This window comes from Parasteatoda tepidariorum, chromosome 7, assembly GCF_982258835.1.
Source record: "Parasteatoda tepidariorum strain Cologne lab strain chromosome 7, Ptep-v5.0, whole genome shotgun sequence".
In the NCBI taxonomy this organism is placed as follows: Eukaryota; Metazoa; Arthropoda; class Arachnida; order Araneae; family Theridiidae; genus Parasteatoda; species Parasteatoda tepidariorum.
In genome coordinates, this window is record NC_141761.1 from 72,581,410 (window position 1) to 72,599,975 (window position 18,566).

At 29.3% G+C, this 18,566-nt stretch overlaps 1 protein-coding gene across 4 annotated transcripts in view; it reads right to left on the reverse strand.

Moving 5' to 3' along the window:
- The window catches only part of LOC107455636 (uncharacterized), a 76,515-nt gene that overhangs the window by 12,234 nt on the left and 45,715 nt on the right, over window positions 1–18,566 (reverse strand). For all 4 annotated transcript variants that reach the window (XM_087168061.1, XM_087168062.1, XM_087168063.1 and 1 more), the window contains 5 exons: window positions 14,199–14,291; window positions 11,100–11,196; window positions 9,651–9,759; window positions 6,621–6,658; window positions 1,798–1,907 (listed from right to left, as the gene is read on the reverse strand). In XM_087168061.1, coding sequence (XP_087024187.1) covers window positions 1,798–1,907; window positions 6,621–6,658; window positions 9,651–9,759; window positions 11,100–11,196; window positions 14,199–14,291 — 447 coding nt within the window. The remainder of the gene's footprint in view (window positions 1–1,797; window positions 1,908–6,620; window positions 6,659–9,650; window positions 9,760–11,099; window positions 11,197–14,198; window positions 14,292–18,566) is intronic.

The window sequence follows — 18,566 nt, forward strand, 5'->3', positions numbered from 1 at the left end:
CTCAAAAGTATTAATTATTTATTATTAAGTGAATAAGTAGACTATGTGCAATCCGATACAATTAAATTTTTCATTTGTTAAAATTATAATAATAGTATGATAAGCTTATTAAATGTTAATGAATCATGAGTTTACGTGCTACAAAGTTCGAACGTAACTTCTATAAGTACTGCTAAGACTAAATCTTCTTAGGAATTAAAACCAATTTTCTACTTCTTAGGTTTTAGAAGCGGGGAAATTGGTTCGATTGAAGCCTTCAACATAGAAAGTAAAGAAATCTTCAACATAGAAGCAAATTACACCGCAATATTACCTCCGTTCTCTTCAAAGCATGAAAAGTTTTTAAGTGTCCTGGACTCTTCAATACCCATAACCTAACGAAAAGCCTAGCTCCTATGTTCAGTCAAATTTTTTTTACGATTTTGAACTATGCTAGTTCTAAATGGATCAAAACAACATAATTTTGTATTCATCGTTTTATAACCATACTAGTTGTAAATGGTTTCAAGACTGTAAAGGATAAAAATATTCTTTAACGAAAACTTTTTTGTTAATCGGATTGATAGTTGCTGCTGGTTATTTTACAATAATTTTAGAATGATAATTCTAACAGTGTTGCAAAAACAGTTTAAGTAAAAGCTGAAGTAATATTTTGACATATTTTTTGCCTGCCTTACTAGATCTTCAGCTAACAAAATATTCGTAAGGAAAATAACAATCAGTTAAGTTCATAGGAATAAAGAAAAATAAGAACAGGGATGAATATGCTACAATAATAGATCAAGTTATAATAAAGTTACTTATGTAAAACATGTATTAATCTGAACTTATCGGATATAAAATCAATTGAAAGTAAATAATCATCAGGAATGGTACACAAAGAATATAAGAGAAAAGTAACAACTTTTCTATGGATTATGTACACTGTAAAAATTCCCTATCAAATTACGTTAAAAAGTACCAGCTCTAAGAGTGCCAATATTTTTTACCATAAAAATCCATTGAAAACAAAACAACGGCGTGAGCCAAAAGCAGAATTTCTATCGATAACTCACCGGGATTCGAACCTGGGTTGTCTCGTTGAGAAGGGACCCATGAGCTACCACGTTACGTGTATGCTTTCTTGACTTCATTTTGTTTAGATTTGAAAACAAAATGAAAAAATGAAAAGAAAAATCTGATATACCATAATGTTTACAATAATATTTCTGTAAAATCACCATATTAGTGTAATTAAATAAGCATTCTGTAAAATTTACGGTAAAAATGGATTTTACGGACGCTGCAATCAGAGTGCAAGTGCTTTTTCCGTAATTAGGAATTTTTGACAATGTAGAAATAGCAAATAAGAATTATGTCAAACACTTTTTCTTTTCAGTAAAATTTAACCGTTTTAGTTAATAAATTTCAGGCAGTAAAACGTCTACATCAAGATTGCATCATTTATTTAACAATATGTTGAACAAACTGCTATTTCATAAACTTATACTTTTATTCCTGTTTTAATCATTTACAATGAAACGTTTAAAAACTATTTTGTTTGGCTCCTAAATATCCAAATTAGTAACTTCAATCATGAAAAACTTTCAACTTAATGTGTTCATATAGAGAATAAATTTAGTGTATAAATTCCAATTTCAATTATAAAAAATAACATATTATTATTAAAATTCATTTACGAACATGGTAGTGTTTACATTTAGCATTTGTAAGAAAAACAAAACAAAATTTAACGAAATTATTACTATTCACAAAGTAATAAAGTCCTTTTTTAATTATAATATATTTGTAAAATACCTGTTTTGAACTCCTTCTAATCGAAGTAAACTTATTTCTCCAAAATAATTCCCTTCGCTTAAAACAGCAACAACCATTGGTTTGGCTGAAGTTGAATTATTCACTATTACCTGGAAAAAAATTTTTGATCAAGATACAAAAGGAGCAAAAATTATTTTTAAAACATTAAATCAGGAAAACTAAAGTTTGAATACATGAGGAAATGCTTTTTTTTAAGTTCAACTTTGACTTTTTACTTACGATTCTAATGACCAAGAGCTTTTTTACGAATATTCTCTCTCTCTCTCTCTCTCTCTCTCTCTCTATATATATATATATATATATATATATATATATATATATATATATATATATATATATATATATATATATATATACGATTATATCCACAAAAAACGGTAATAAACATCAGGAATGGTACACATTTTTGCGGATATAATCGTGTGGGCTGATGAAAAGATTATATCTTTTATTTTCCGGATATTTTAAAGAATTTTATCCTTTTTTTTCAATTGTTTTTTTTTTTTAATTATTATTTTTCTTTCCCCCCTCCTTTTTTTCATATGTCTGTAATTTTCATTTGTTTTATCTTCATTTTGAACTCATCTAATGAGTTCTGCTTAATTGCAGCTGATGCGCAATAAATGAAACTTATATATATATTCGTAAAAAAGCTCTTGGTCATTAGAATCGTAATTAAAAAGTCAAAGTTGAACTTAAAAGCATTTCCTCATGTATTAAGTTACATCGAAGACGACTGAAACATTTTAAAATTGAATGAAGCGCAGTCGCAATAACTTATTTTGATTGGTGGGTAGGAAACCGGAAGAGGAAAATACGTCGCGTTATATGATCAGTGACAATGGAGCGTTGGAATACAGAACATCGTATTACCTTAGTTTGTAATTATTCCGAAACTAATTCTGTGTTTGGAGGACACTATAATGTTGGTCTGCATGGCAATGGATCCCCGAAAAAAGCATGTGCTTAGGAGGCATATTCAGAACATATTTAGGAACCTGAACAAGCCATAGTTAAAGAAATTGCGTCTGTTAGCTAGACTTGTGGATATGGGTGATCAGCTATATACAAGAGTGCATCAATTGCAGGAGTTTACAGCAGTGCATCAATTTACATGCAGGCCCTCTTTTCCACATTAATTTTGAGAAATAAACTATTAAATCTTGATAAGTTAGAGCCATGTTTTAGTGTATTTATGTTCCACTTCTTTCTTTTTGCTGTTCATATTCATTAATATAAGCCAGTTTTAAAGATATGCGTCAGCCTGGCCTCAACCTGCATATTGGAGCGTTATTGGGTAGAATTGGACAATTATTTACTCTAATTATATTAAAATTGTTTCAAATAAACTTTATTTGCTTCTGAAGAACATGCCATCATCACAAGCTGATGAAAGTTTTTTATATTACATTATAGATTAGTACATGTAAATTGAAAGGATTATTTTGTTTAATCCTGTGTTTATTTTCTCCTATCTTTTACAGAAAATGAAAGGTACGACATAAATTTAGGTGCAGTAAGTTACCTGTGAATTTAAATTTTTACACTTTTGCTTTTTTTCCTTTGAGAACTTTAACTAACTTCATACCTTTAAAATATAACTTTCAAAGGTTCGTTCATTCATATTACTTGTGTGAATTAAATATTTATTCTAGATTTATTTCATAAAATTTAATTTAATGCATTTGAAGTTAGATTTTAAAAAAAATATTTCATCAAATATGTCAAAACTTGAAACCAAACAATTAAAACCAGTAAATAATTGGTACAAAATATTAATTCCAATCATGAATATTATCTACGAAAAAATTTTAAAAAATGAAACAATTTAAGAGCGCCACAAAACTGGGGTTCCGTGTAAACTAGAAGGCATTGTAAAATAAAAGAGCACCTTAAAATCAAATAGCACCATAAATTTAAAGAACTTCATAAAAATAAAGACTCTCATGAAATTAAAATAGCAGTTTAAATTTTGAGTTCTTACAAAATCAGACACCACTTTAAGTTTAGTGAGCACATTTAAATTATAGAAAGTAATACAAAATGCAAAGCAAGTTGTTTTTATTTACTTAAATGATTGAAAAGTTTTGCATTAAATTAATTAAGAGTATTTAATTACATAAAGACTATAGCAGATGGTAAGCTAGTTTTTAGAAATCTACTTCAATGAATTCAAAGAAATTTGATAAGTCAATCCAAATAAGTATAAGAAGTGGGCAAATTAGTAAAGATTAATGCAAGTTATACTCGCAATCATTCTTATCAAAATATAAAGATTAAAAAGTTTTATGAGTGCCACTAAATTATAGCACACTGTAAAACTAGTGAGCACATTAAACTTAGCACTGCAAAATTAGAGAGCGTCACAAAGTCGATGAGTGCTGTTACTTCATCACGGCAAAATTAGAAAGCATTAAAAATTTAGAGAATATAACTTAACTAGAGAGTAAAGTTGTCTTGCAAAAATATGCATAACGTATTTACTATCTTTAAAAAAATATTATTATTTCATTTAATCCGTTTCTCAGTAAATAAAAAAACATTAATGTAATTGATAATAATTTTATTTGAAAATTGCAGAAATTTATTTTATTGCAAAATTATTGCATCTATTTTTACTAATTCCCTCTACATCAGCGTTATAATGTTACGCAGTAGAAAAATCAACGTATGCGACTAAAAAATTCAAAATTGAGATTTATGTATAGTTGGTATTTTTATAGATAGCTTTTCTTACAAAAATGCCAAATATACAAAATTCTATATTCTGAATTTTTTGTCGTTTACTGTTTTGTTTTTATTAAAATTCGTTATTATTTCTCACACTTTCTATTCCGCCAACTTATTTGAATGCCTTAGGCTAAGAAAAGGAGTAGTGACAGTAATATAAAAAGAGTTTGCAGCCAATGCATGGATTTCTTAACTTTCTTGGTGAATAATATGTTCTGACATCGATATATCACTTACATTTCTGATTTCTTAAGAGTAGGAGGTGGCTTGTGAGACTTGTTCTTTCAACCACACTCTCCGAACCATTTACAAAATTTATTATTATTGTTTAAGATTTTTTTTTCTCGAAAAAACTAATTTATTTGCAATGGAGCTTTTGATTTCCGCAAATAAAAAATATTTTTCTACTATTAATCCAATCTGACTCATTAATAAATTATCATTCAATTGTTACTATCATAATTGCTATACATTACTGTTACATAATTGCTATACATTACTGTAACATAATTGTTACACATTTCTGTTACATAATTGTTATCATTATTAAATTGCTACTTCATACCCTCAACAGCATCAGTAAACTTTTCTCTACAAGCGTAAAAATAAAAAAAAAGAAGTTAATTTTAATACGAAGAGTATGAGTTATTTTTCTAATTATAAAAAAGCTTGATTTTTTTCGTGCTTAAATAATTTATAATTGACAAAGAAATTGTTCAAAAATTTTTCTGTTTTTAAAAATAATTCATTTTTTGTTCTTTTTGAAAACTTGTTTCCTATTTTCTGAAGCAAAGGCTGATAGTATTTGCTTTAATTTAAACTTTTTTCTTTTCAAAGACTTGTATCCAATTTTCTGAAATAAAAGCTGATAGTATTTGCTTTAATTTAAATCAGCAGTTTATCAGTAGCACGCGTTTCCATTATTCAAATTAACCAGCAAAATAGAAACCAAAAAGCAACGTTCCAAATTGTCTGATTCAATACTGCAATGGAAAATGATATTTATTGGCTTTGCACATACTAATGAACAAATATTTTTTAAATTAAATGTGATTTATAACTTCTAAAAGTAAAAATCAGAACCTTGATTAAGATGCCACTATGACAAATACAATCTCGTGCAAAAAAACTTTCGGTTCGTCTTGATTAAAATTATATCTACTGTAGAACATAATTCGTGATTTAACGGAAAACAATATCATTTTGTTGTATTGTTTCAGTTGTTTTTTAATGAAGTTCGTGAAAGTAATGCACCTGTGTTTGCAATATCCTTTCAGCTCGCTAGATTTATTTCAAAAGAAAAGCTCAAGTCAAGAAATAAATGACATAATGTTAGCTACGTCGAAAATTTTAATACATCTCTAGACTATTTTTGTATTCGAGCAATTATATTTAATACGAAATTCTGCTTAAATAAATTATTGGGAAACACACTTCCTAAACTGAAAAAAATGGCGTAATATTAAGTATCTTTATTGGTTACAAAAATTAGGAGATAGGCTAAGAAATTCTACTCTACAGTAAGTAAAACCAGTAATTAGTAAATTTTTTTCTTTTCTCTAGAAAATCTCTAGAATTTTTTTTTATTCGAGCAATTATATTTAATACAAAATTCCGCTTAAATGAATTATTGGGAAACACACTTCCTAAACTGAAAAAATAGTGAAAGAATAAGTATTTTTATTGGTTACAAAAATTAGAAAATAGGCTAAGGAAGTCTACTCTCCAGTAAGTGAAACCAGTAATTAGTACATTTTTTCTTTTAAGAACTTCAGAATATGGTAGCAAACATTTCATAACTTTCATTAAGAAATTATTATAAAATATTTTATAACGTACAAAGAGTTAAAAAAAATTATTCTAAGAAAATTTTAATATAAATCATATTGACTATAAATAGCTTAGTAAATTCACGTTTGAATGTAACTTTTTTTTAAAAATAGTTTAATAATTTTAATTGCGCTAACATTAGTTACAAAATAATTGAATAAAAAAATTTGAATGGAACTGAATTTAGTTAGGAACTGTTTATAAAAATCGAAGTTTGAATAAATTAATATTAAGTTACTTACCTCAACTTTTCCATGATTTATAATAAACATTTCACGACCTGGAAAAAAATTAAAATCACAATATTAAGAAACGTAAAAAGTAAACGTTTTAATTAGTCTCTATTTAAATCTAAAAATGTCTGAAAGATATCCTTAATCTCTAATAAAGCAAAGGGTGCCTTTGTGCTATAGTATTATATAGTTTAGAACAGTACCGTATAAAAGCTTAAATAAAAGCAATTAACAGAGAGAGATTTAGAATTTAGTACTATAACAAGTAAAGTGGGAAAATCTGATTAAAGAAGAAAGGGGATCAAGATTAAAAAAAAGTATAATCATTGATAAATATGAGATAAAAGTAAGAAGAACCAAAGTATTCCAGGATATAGTTAGTAACAAGAATAAAACCAGAAATAAAACTGAGGAGTAAAAATTAAACTAAAGGATATTTCTCAACAGTTTGTAAATGATAAATACCAGATGCGTCCCAGATTAATTCATTAAAACTTTTTTGAATATTAAGTGATTCCCAGTTATCCAAGTGAAGTAGTTTGCAAAATTAGTATTAGTCAAAATTAGTATTTTGATAGTGTACTAAGTTTAAGCGAGATTAATTTTGAAAATATGCCTATAAAACCCCTTATTTATAGGCGAGTTTTGCCAACACCTCCTAAAAGTAGAAAAGCCTAAGCACGGATCAATTTAGTAGTCCGATGTGACGAAGTTAACTGCACGTTAGACGAAAAATAAGAAAGATGTCATTACGTTAGGGGTACTGAGCTGCGCAGTGGTTGAAAATACAAAACATGTCATTACGTTTGGACTACTAAGGGATATTTATGGTAACCCGTGCTGAGTTTTGCCGTCTCTGCAAAATGCTTTATTTGTAGATTTTTTGTTACCCATTTTAACAATTAATGATTAATCGCTTATTTTATATTTTACAACTGTTGGCGAACAGTTGATCCAATTTTGAGTTTACGACTGCCAATGTCCATCTCCGTACATTTTGTACATCATCCAGAAGACAAAGGAACTACTGGATCAAGTATTAGGCGAAAATTGACTTCGTAGAGGACTTTTTGATGGGACTAACCCACATTTGGGAGTTACATTGTGGAAAAAACCACGAATATCTTCCACGGTTAGTCTGACGGCAAGGGGACTTTTATCCATGATCCATCTAACACTTATGATATTTCGTCGCTTTGAAACTAAACCGTAGTAACTCAAAAAAAAATCGAAAAATGAGATATTTGGGTCATTTTGTGTAAAAAAATCACCCTTTTAGAGAAACAACGTGCTATCTTCATAGTTCCATAAAATTAATTTAGAGAGCAGATAAATCGTATTGGCGGGATTCGCCATCTTGGTTTTAGGGAATAGTGTAGCAGTGTGCCAGTTGTAACAAAACCTTGGAGGAGATAACGTCGCTTTGAAACTAAACCGTAGTAACTCAAAAAAAATCGAAAAAGGAGATATTTGGGTCATTTTGTGTAAAAAAATCACTCTTTTAGAGAAACAACGTGTCATCTTCATAGTTCCATAAAATTAATTTAGAGAGCAGATAAATCGTATTGGCGGGATTCGCCATCTTGGTTTTAGGGAATAGTGTAGCAGTGTGCCAGTTGCAACAAAACCTTGGAGGAGATAACGTCGCTTTGAAACTAAACCGTAGTAACTCAAAAAAAATCGAAAAAGGAGATATTTGGGTCATTTTGTGTAAAAAAATCACTCTTTTAGAGAAACAACGTGTCATCTTCATAGTTCCATAAAATTAATTTAGAGAGCAGATAAATCGTATTGGCGGGATTCGCCATCTTGGTTTTAGGGAATAGTGTAGCAGTGTGCCAGTTGTAACAAAACCTTGGAGGAGATAACGTCGCTTTGAAACTAAACCGTAGTAACTCAAAAAAAATCGAAAAAGGAGATATTTGGGTCATTTTGTGTAAAAAAATCACTCTTTTAGAGAAACAACGTGTCATCTTCATAGTTCCATAAAATTAATTTAGAGAGCAGATAAATCGTATTGGCGGGATTCGCCATCTTGGTTTTAGGGAATAGTGTAGCAGTGTGCCAGTTGCAACAAAACCTTGGAGGAGATAACGTCGCTTTGAAACTAAACCGTGGTAACTGAAAAAAGCACATTTTTCAGGAGAGAGATTTTTTTCCTACATTGTTGTATGTCGAAATTTGAAATGAAATATGCAATATTCGGGAGGATATTTTGAAGAACACCGTTGCATTTTGAAATGACTCTCCACTTTTAATAAACGTTTTAGAGAAAAGTGTTTCAACTCAAAGTACCTTAACTTATTTCGAAATTACCACAAAATTAAAAATGCTACGAGAATCAGGCCTGGTTCATTAAAAAATGTAACGAAACAGAGTTTTTTTGATGCAAACTATTTTGCAACAGTCTTAATAGCTTCGAGTCAAACTGCGGTGGAAGTTCCTGAAAAGTTAGAAATCGCTCTCCTGAGAAACTTGCTTTTTTGAATTGCCACTGTTTAGTTTCCAAGCGACGATTTTAGATCAACCCTGTTGTCTGGGTGAGCTGGATGTGGAATCCGTATTGACTAGTCATTGCTTGGATTCGAATCCAGGCCACCTTAATGGGAAGCTCCTCTGAGCCATAACGGCCCGTTTATTTACTATAAATGAAATTTAAAGAGCCGTTGTGGCTCAGAGGATGGAGGGCTTGCCTCCCAACAAGTTAACCTGTTTACGAATTCAGGAGATGTCTGGTTTGGTTTATACGCATTTGTGTTACACGGAGTGGAAAACCATAAAAATATCCCACTGTTAACCCCACGGCAAAGGAATGACCCATGATTCGTCTATCTCCGAGAGTATTTTATGTCAGCACTGAGGTCGGGTGCGAACCGTAAGCAGAATTCGAATCGATCAATCGTTTCTGGGATTTAAACCTGGGTCACTCCTTTGATCCACCACGGCTCCTACAAAGAATTTGATTATATTTTTTGTCAAATTGTTTTCGGAATTCAGCATCATATGTTTTTTGTTCGTAATTAAGTTCTTATATATTACCTGTTTCGCCCGCTCTGCAGACGTAGTCGCCGGGAGAATATACTTGCGAACGAAGTTTGAGTACTAGTTCGCAAAGGAATCCGGTTTCACATTGCTCGAAAATTTTAACCTGGAAAATTTTCATAGCAATTAATATCAAAGTTGATAATTCAAGAAAATAATATTAAAAAAGTAATATACCTAAATCACAATTAAATATTCTAAAATGTTGATTTGCATATTGAGAAAAAGGGAAAAAATTGAGGAATAGCAAACCCGCATAGGATTTTGTATTAGTTAAATGCAGTAATTCTAAATAAATATGCGTAAAAGTAATTTAAACCAATCAAACAAAAAGGTTCAAAAATAACGTTTTTATCTAAACTCAGAAAATTTCTACATGGAGAAAAAAATTCGGGCTAAATTATCATACTTTAAGATAATGACATTCCTGATAAAAAAAATATAATATTAATTTTTGTAAATAAAACTAAAATATATGGTGTTTTAATCACTCATTAGGTAATTTTTCTGTTTATGCGGTAATGGCTCACTAGAAATTTTGGTTTCTATTAGTACACATGGTAAAAAAATACAAAACTGAAAAGTAAATTTAACACATTAAATGTTTTTTATGCCATGCTCTAATAAGTCACAGTAGAAATTTTCAGAAAAAGTCGTGCGAAAAACTAGTCTTCATGAATCGTCCTCAATCGTCACCACTTAGTTGATTGACAGGAGTTCCACCAATAGTGGTGCGTTTATAATGTTCATGAGACTTTATACATTGTATTCGACTCACAGAAAGTGGGGCCTACTTACGACATAAAATTTTATAGTAAAAAGTTCCAGTTCACAGGATGCCGGTACTTTTTGCCGCAATTTGATCTGGAATTTTTAACGGTCTATGTATACAGACAAACGTTCAAATTTTAATGAAAAAGTACTAGATATATTTAAGATAATGATTTCTATATGTTGTAAATTTAAGAGGAAATTTTAGATCTAAGCAAGATTTTGACTTTCAAAGTAGTTGATAAATATGAATAAAAGTATACATCTAATATACAGGTTATTCAGAATAGTTTTTAATTTATTTATTATATTTACAGGGAATACTGGTGATTGCCAGCAATTACACAAAATCGCCAAGAATAAGACAGCTAACAACAGTTTTTAGTGTTATCGTGAGAATTAAACTTTCAAATTGACAATTATCGTCAGTTCCAACGAGGAAGTGACAATCGGTGGATTTAAGGCTACTATACTAGGTCTAATTTAGGGGCTCTAGGTGGATTAACAACAGCTTGGACTGGTATAGTCATGACATAAAACAACCAAGAAAAAAAATACCATGAAAAAGACCAATTACATTTTTAAACCAGCAGCTGCAAAAAAACACGAACATCAGATTAAATTTTTTTTAAATTTTCGGGTTTAAGATTTAATTTAAGCTATGAGAACAGCCACCTTTTTTAAGCTATCTAAATGCACATGAACTGCAACTTCAGCTCGTAATCTCTCGGGTAACATATTCAGCAAACGTGACTCATCAGTTGCTTTAGTTCTGAAATAGAAAAAAAAATGTCTTATAGATAGTTTGAAATAATAATTTTGTTTTGTAGACAGATTAAATAGCAAAAATATTTAATGTTAAGTTATTATGCTGCTAAATAGCAAAAATATAATATCTTATTTAGGCGTCTTCAGTGTAATTAAGAAGCATGTACAACTTATTTACCGTTTCATAATAGTAATTTGCTAACTAAATATCTTTGACATTAACAATTAAAAAATGAGAGAATACCATGTCATATACACCGAAGAGCCATTACATTATGACCATCCTGCAAATAACATGTAGGACCACCTTTAGCCCTCAAAACTGCTAACACCCGCCATGGCATTGATTCCACAAGGGGCTGATAGGTAGTCTGAGGTATCTGGTACCAAGAGCTCACCAACTGGTCCTGCAATTCCCTCACATTGCGAGGGGGTAGCGGGGCAGCACGAATTTGGTTTTCGAAATAGGACCACAAATGCTCTATTGGATTAAGGTTAGGTGAATTTGGGGGCCAAGACATGACTTGAAAGTCACTGAAATGTTCCTGGACGATTCGACCCTTACGACATGGTTAATTATCCTGTCGGTAAACACCGTCCCCCGCAGGAAAAACTGTTGCCATGAATGGGCGAACTATGCTCAAGTGCGTCAAGTAACGTCTTACTGACGTCAGGGATTGTTCTATGAGGATTATGGGTCCTAATATGCCACATGAAAACATTTTTCCTGGGCGAGAAACCATGAAAACCTGGGAGAACCCATTGTGATAGATGGAGGGTGGTCATAATGTAATGGCTCTTCGGTGTATCTTATAATAAGGGAACAAAACTTGGAAGGAGCACTTTATATTTTAATAAGGGAACAATACTTTTAATTTCAACTAATTTCAAGTTCCCTTGAAATATATAAATTTAATTGGATATATTTGATATCTCTCTATATTAAAATATCGAAAGGGTTTGAGTGTTCAACTTACAGTAAGTTGATTTTAGTTTGTTACGTAAAAAATATAAAACTTAGAAATGTGAAGTTACTAAAGTGTGGAGAAAAATGTACAAGAATTACGGTAGGATGAAAAGAATTATCATTTGTCAATTCGAGAATTATTAAACACTAAACTTTTCAGAAAAAAGACAGACCGCAGTAATGCAACTGAGAAACTGAAATTTGATATGCTGAAAAAACCGTATTTGTATATGAACATAACACAGAGTTTTTTTTTCTTTAAGATATTATAATTTGTTCGAAAGTTATTTCAATTTTAAGTGCTTTTTGTGCGTATTTTTTCCTACTTTTTTCTGCTTTACGTTACATTTTGTTTTGCCACGCAAAAACTATAAATCTTAAAAACTTGAAATCGCGATGATTTATAAACATATATACAAAAAGTTTGATGGAATAAAAAATGCTATGATTCAATTATTATTTCGAGAATTTTTATACTTCTTGTTAAAAAAGAGCCTTGATGGTCAATCTACTGCCCACTGAAATTCAACTACAAATTTAAAGTTTGAGGTGCTGATAGAATAATTTTGAACTATGAAATTTATTTTCCAATGTTTCAATTTGTGCGATGGTTATTGAAAGTTTAAGTGCTTTTTTTTTCAATTTTATTACTTTAAAGAATAATCATTTACCCATTGTTGCAGAAAATTTTATTTTTCTTGCAGTTTTTATTTTATGAGCTCGAGCTTTACTTGACGTCAAAAGTAACAAAAAAATGAATAAATAAAAAGTAAGAGGTTAGATGTTGCCAGATATAAATATTGATATTTATATCGAAAGTTTAAAAATATTAGGACTAATGAGATAGAAAACTGTTTCCAATAGAGATGCCCAAGTCAGAGGCTGAACTAGACCTGTGTTTCACTATCATTCATTCAATTTCTATCAGCCCTGTTCCTATTGGAAAATTCGTGATCCTATCCTAATAGAAACGTATTACTACTGGTTATGTCTGTAACTGATTGATCATTGTAGGATTTCCAGGGGACAAGTTAGTGAAGTGAAGTCAGCTTAGGCATCTCTATGCAGATTGTTATATGATATGAGGTCATTGTTATTTATTATTACTTCTCATTTATTACTTCATATTATGTTTCACATTCTGTATTCCTAAAGTTTAATTTTTTTCATTACTTCTCATTTATTACTTCATATTATGTCACACATTCTGTATTCCTAAAGTTTAATTTTTTTCATTACTTCTCATTTATTACTTCATATTATGTCACACATTCTGTATTCCTAAAGTTTAATTTTTTTCATTATTTCTCATTTATTACTTCATATTATGTCACACATTCTGTATTCCTAAAGTTTAATTTTTTTCATTACTTCTCATTTATTACTTCATATTATGTCACACATTCTGTATTCCGAAAGTTTAATTTTTTTCATTACTTCTCATTTATTACTTCATATTATGTCACACATTCTGTATTCCTAAAGTTTAATTTTTTTCATTACTTCTCATTTATTACTTCATATTATGTCACACATTCTGTATTCCTAAAGTTTAATTTTTTTCATTACTTCTCATTTATTACTTCATATTATGTCACACATTCTGTATTCCTAAAGTTTAATTTTTTTCATTACTTCTCATTTATTACTTCATATTATGTCACACATTCTGTATTCCTAAAGTTTAATTTTTTTCATTACTTCTCATTTATTACTTCATATTATGTCACACATTCTGTATTCCTAAAGTTTAATTTTTTTCATTATATCTCATTTATTACTTCATATTATGTCTCCCATTCTGTATTCCTGAAGTTTAATTTTTTTCAAATACAGTTGATGATTTTCAAATCTAGCTATCCTTTCATTTCGTTACATTTAACATTTTTATAAAATGTGCTTACATAAAATTGCAATAGTTATCTATTTTATAATTTTTTTTTTAAATTGACAGTTAAGGAAAAAACAATAATGGATGAAAAGCAACCAAGGGGGTCGGTGAGCGGTGCACACAGGAGACGGAAAAAATTAAAACTTACCTAGACCACGTGTATTCTGCCCATTTCTTTATTTTCAGTTGCAATGAGGCTGGAACTTTTTTATGTGTTAAATACATTTGAATTTCATCCATTCTGAATGAGAGAAAATTAATAAAAAATTGAATTAGAAACAATAGCAATAGATTTGTGTGGTTTAAGGAAATTTATTTTTCATGCACTCAATTTGTCTAGTTTTTATTAAAATACCAAAAAACAACAAATTTAAAAAAAGAAACAGAAAAATAATTAAAACAGATTTTACGGACATTATTTCTGTAAAAATTACAGTAAATCAGATTTTTTTGTTCCGTAACATGTTCGGGTAATAATGGATTTCAAGATTAAAAGTATTGGCATTCTGAGTGCCGATACTTTTTACAAGATATATAATTCCAATTTTTTTTATAGTATATAAAACCTTTAATTTACAGTTTCGGGATGATCTCGTAAGCATTGTGAAAATATTCTAAATAATATCAAATGCTTCGACGTCAAAAATTAGGTTACTTCACAACGCAGTTTTGCTATTCCCGCTTCCACCAGAAATGAAACTCCGGCCTTCGGGTCTTTATATCATCATTTTAAACACTGGAATAAAGGTTTTAATATTACTAAAATTATAATTTTTTTCTGATTATTTTTGCGTAGTCAATCAGTTGAGGAAAAATAAGGTGTACAGTCCGCAAAAAAAAAAACGAATCACCCTGAATAACTTTCGTTCTAATGATCGGATTTTCGCGAACTAAGTGTCAATCTTAATGGTTCCTGGGGGTGACCTCAAATATGCTAATTAATTAGTGCTAACTATTAATTAATATACTAAATCAGACACAAAAACGTACTTTCTCTGAATAAACATATAACTTTTTTTACATATTTGGAATCTAGACACTTGAATTAGGGAGGGTAGACAAAATTTTAAAAAAATTGGATCGTAAATTGAGTCGCAATAAAGGTTTATATATTTGGCGATAGTCCAGAAAACAGCCAAAAAAAGTCGCCTGCGCAAATGAATATTTTAAGATAACCCATTGACTAATTCAAAAGAGGAACGCTTAATTTTACTAGGTTGCTAGGCAACCATGCTATGACTGTAAAAGAAATTGAAATAATGTTTTGTGATTGCTCAGAGAGGTTTAATTCATTCTTAATAGAAAATATCTCGAAGTTTCTAGGCAATAGACAATTTTTAAGCTGATTTCTGTCTAAAAAGCAAAAACAAATATTTTTTAATGTCCTTTGAAAAGAAAATTTGAATCGATTTATAAATTATTTATGATTTAGAAATTTTAGAATTTAAATACATAAACTTTTTATCTGATATTGTTTAGATTTTGCTGTTTTTGCAAAATTTTTTCGAGGATTTCATACTAAAATCAAATTAACATAACTTATTACAGCTATATACAAAATTTTAGGGATGATCATTTTTACAGCTTTAACCCCTTGGGGACGGGTGACTCATGAAAGCATTCGTACCAAATCAGAATTAGGATGTAAATAAATAAAAAACAGTAGCTTAAATACAGGCGTTGCTAATTTCACAGACTTACTTTGCCTTGAATTTAATTATTGTTAGTTTAATCATATATATAATCAATGTTAGTTCAAAGTATAACTAAATAATTTTATTTTGAAGTAAGTAGTGGTGAATTAAATAAATCAAACAATTGTAACCCTGCCCACAAATAAACTGCTAAAGAATTACTTTGATTACCAGTTTTATCTTTTTACCCTGGTTGATACTGTTTCATGCTGTCACGTATTTGTGACAGTCGGCGCGAAAGAGTTAATCGAGTCTTGCAGGCAAGAAAGCTTGAAGAAAAAAAAAGTGCTTAAAAAATATATATATAGATTGTATAGTAATTCTAATGCACCACAAGGTTTTCTGTAATTTACGATATTTCTTTTTTCTATAACTCAAGGAATTGCTGAATGTTTAGTGGCATTTTAAAGACATTGAAATTATGTTATGTTTAAGAATAAGATATTGAAATAATATGTTGCATATTGTATGATTCGTTGTTTATAAAATCGCTTCTTTCTGCTAGATATTTGGGTTACTTGGTTTTCTTTGGATAAAGATGATTAGCAAATAGCATCCTCGTGTCTCGATGCATTATGAGACTTACGTTCGCAAATTAACCTTACAATGTCGCACAGCATATTCTTCAATTACGATAAGCTACATTTACCACCAAATACTGCTATTATGATTATTTATGTTTTCTTATATATATCGGATACTCTCCTTTTAAACAGAGCTAGTAAGATCCTTAAGATACTGAAATGGAGCCCAAAAACTTAAAAGATAAAATATTTAATTTCATTAACTCAAAATATCCGGTCTCAAAATTTAAATTTTTAAGTTAAATGTAACTTTTACAATATTGATGCTCTTACGTTTTCAAAGACCACATGAATCCTGTTAAAATATTAAAATGCATATGTTTACTTTAACGAGTGTAAAATCCTTATCAAAATAATGATCAAGAACCAAATGTAAAACAGTATAATTGACGATAAAAACTCAACTGGCTTCAAAACATATGAAGAGGGAAGTAAAAGTCGACATGCTTCGAGCGTTCAAATATAATCGCCCATTCTCAAGACTTGTCAGGCTTGATTAACTTGTGACTTTCATTATTGGACGCTCAAAACCTGTCTACTTTTATTGTTATCGATTATTTTTTTAAATCAATGAAGTTTTCATATTTTTGATTCAGTTTCTTGGGATTATCCATTTAGTTACACAACATATTAAATTATTTCACTTGATATTAAAATAAGTTTTGAAAAGGTATACTTTATGTATTGATGCCAAAGTTTATTCTACATATATTTTAGGGTATGCTTTCAGAATATTTTGATCGAGTTTATTTTTACCCTTATTTGCTTAAAATTATTAAATAATTTGCTTAAAATAAATTATTCAAGCTACATGATTTAATGCATTTATAGTATAATAGTAAACGAGACTTCCATCGCATATTCTTAACCTTAATACCGCTATCATTAAACAAATGGAGTAAGCTTACATAAATAATAAAATCTAATTTTTTCCCCGTTTTAATTTTCAAGGAATAATATGTTTCGATCAAACAGATTTCATTCTGGAAATAGCGAAATTATTGAGTAGGTCCCTTGGAGCAATATCATTCTTATCCTCTTTTGACGAAATATAGGAAAAATTAGTTTTCACAGTTTCTGTAAAAAGTATGTTAGTCTACTTGCCACGTTTTTTTTTTAAATTTTTTTTTATTAAAATAAGTTCGGAAATTGTGTATTTTTTATAGCATTTTTTTTAAAAATCAGATGACTCTAAAATTGGCACAGCTTCGGAATCAATTTTCAATTTTTCAATTTTTGGTATTTCTAGCTTAACAAAATAAGGCATTTTCCTGATAACAAATTATACTACAATAATATCTTGGAAATCATGCTAAAGTAAAAAATTAAACGAAATAGTTTAGTATATTATCAGGAAAAAAATCTACTTGTATCATAAAGAAAGAGTAAAAGATATAATGAAATAATTAGTGCATCACACGTGATCAGATAATTAAAAATTTTATTTCACAACTAAGATGTTAGGACGACATTTAAGATACTGAGATATTTTAAGACGCTTAAAAATTTGGCTACGTATTCGACAGCTTTTTATGATCTGTATCTTTATTCTCTTTGTAGTGACTTATAAAACATCAAAACCAATTTAGATAATCTATGTTGAACTCACGAGAAACAAAAAGACAATCAATAATTTATACTCTTTTTTCAAAAAAAAAAAAATAGTATACTTAGTAAACAATCAGCTGTTTTGCATTAAATAATTTTAAACAGCGGAATGTTTTTAGTTTCTTAACAAGGTTTTATTCTTAGCTAGCAGACAATAATTCTTTTTAAGAAAGCTTGACTATAATTTAGAAAGGAACTTTACTTAGACCTAACCTAAGAAAACCGAAGAAAATCTAAATTAAGGAACTAATAAAATTGATTAGTTTATTAATGAAGAAATAATAAACGTAAAAGGGTAAAGAATAAGATTCTTAAAAATGTCAAAATTTACTTAAATAATTGGTAAAATAGTTCTGCGAAACACTTCCGGAAATTTCTTTTAAGATTAAGACGATATAGGGTAAACCAACCAGTGATGAAACACACCAGTAAAGGAACATTTCATATATATTTTTTAAAAATAAGATTTTAAACGTTTTAATTTAGATTGATTGGTAACTGTAGCTTACTACCTAACAATAGGAAATCATCTAACAACGCATTGAGTTACCTGGTTTTAGAGTCTTCTCTGGAAAAAGTTTTGAATTTGTTAGTATTTGTTCAACGCATTGTTTCTTTGACACAATTATA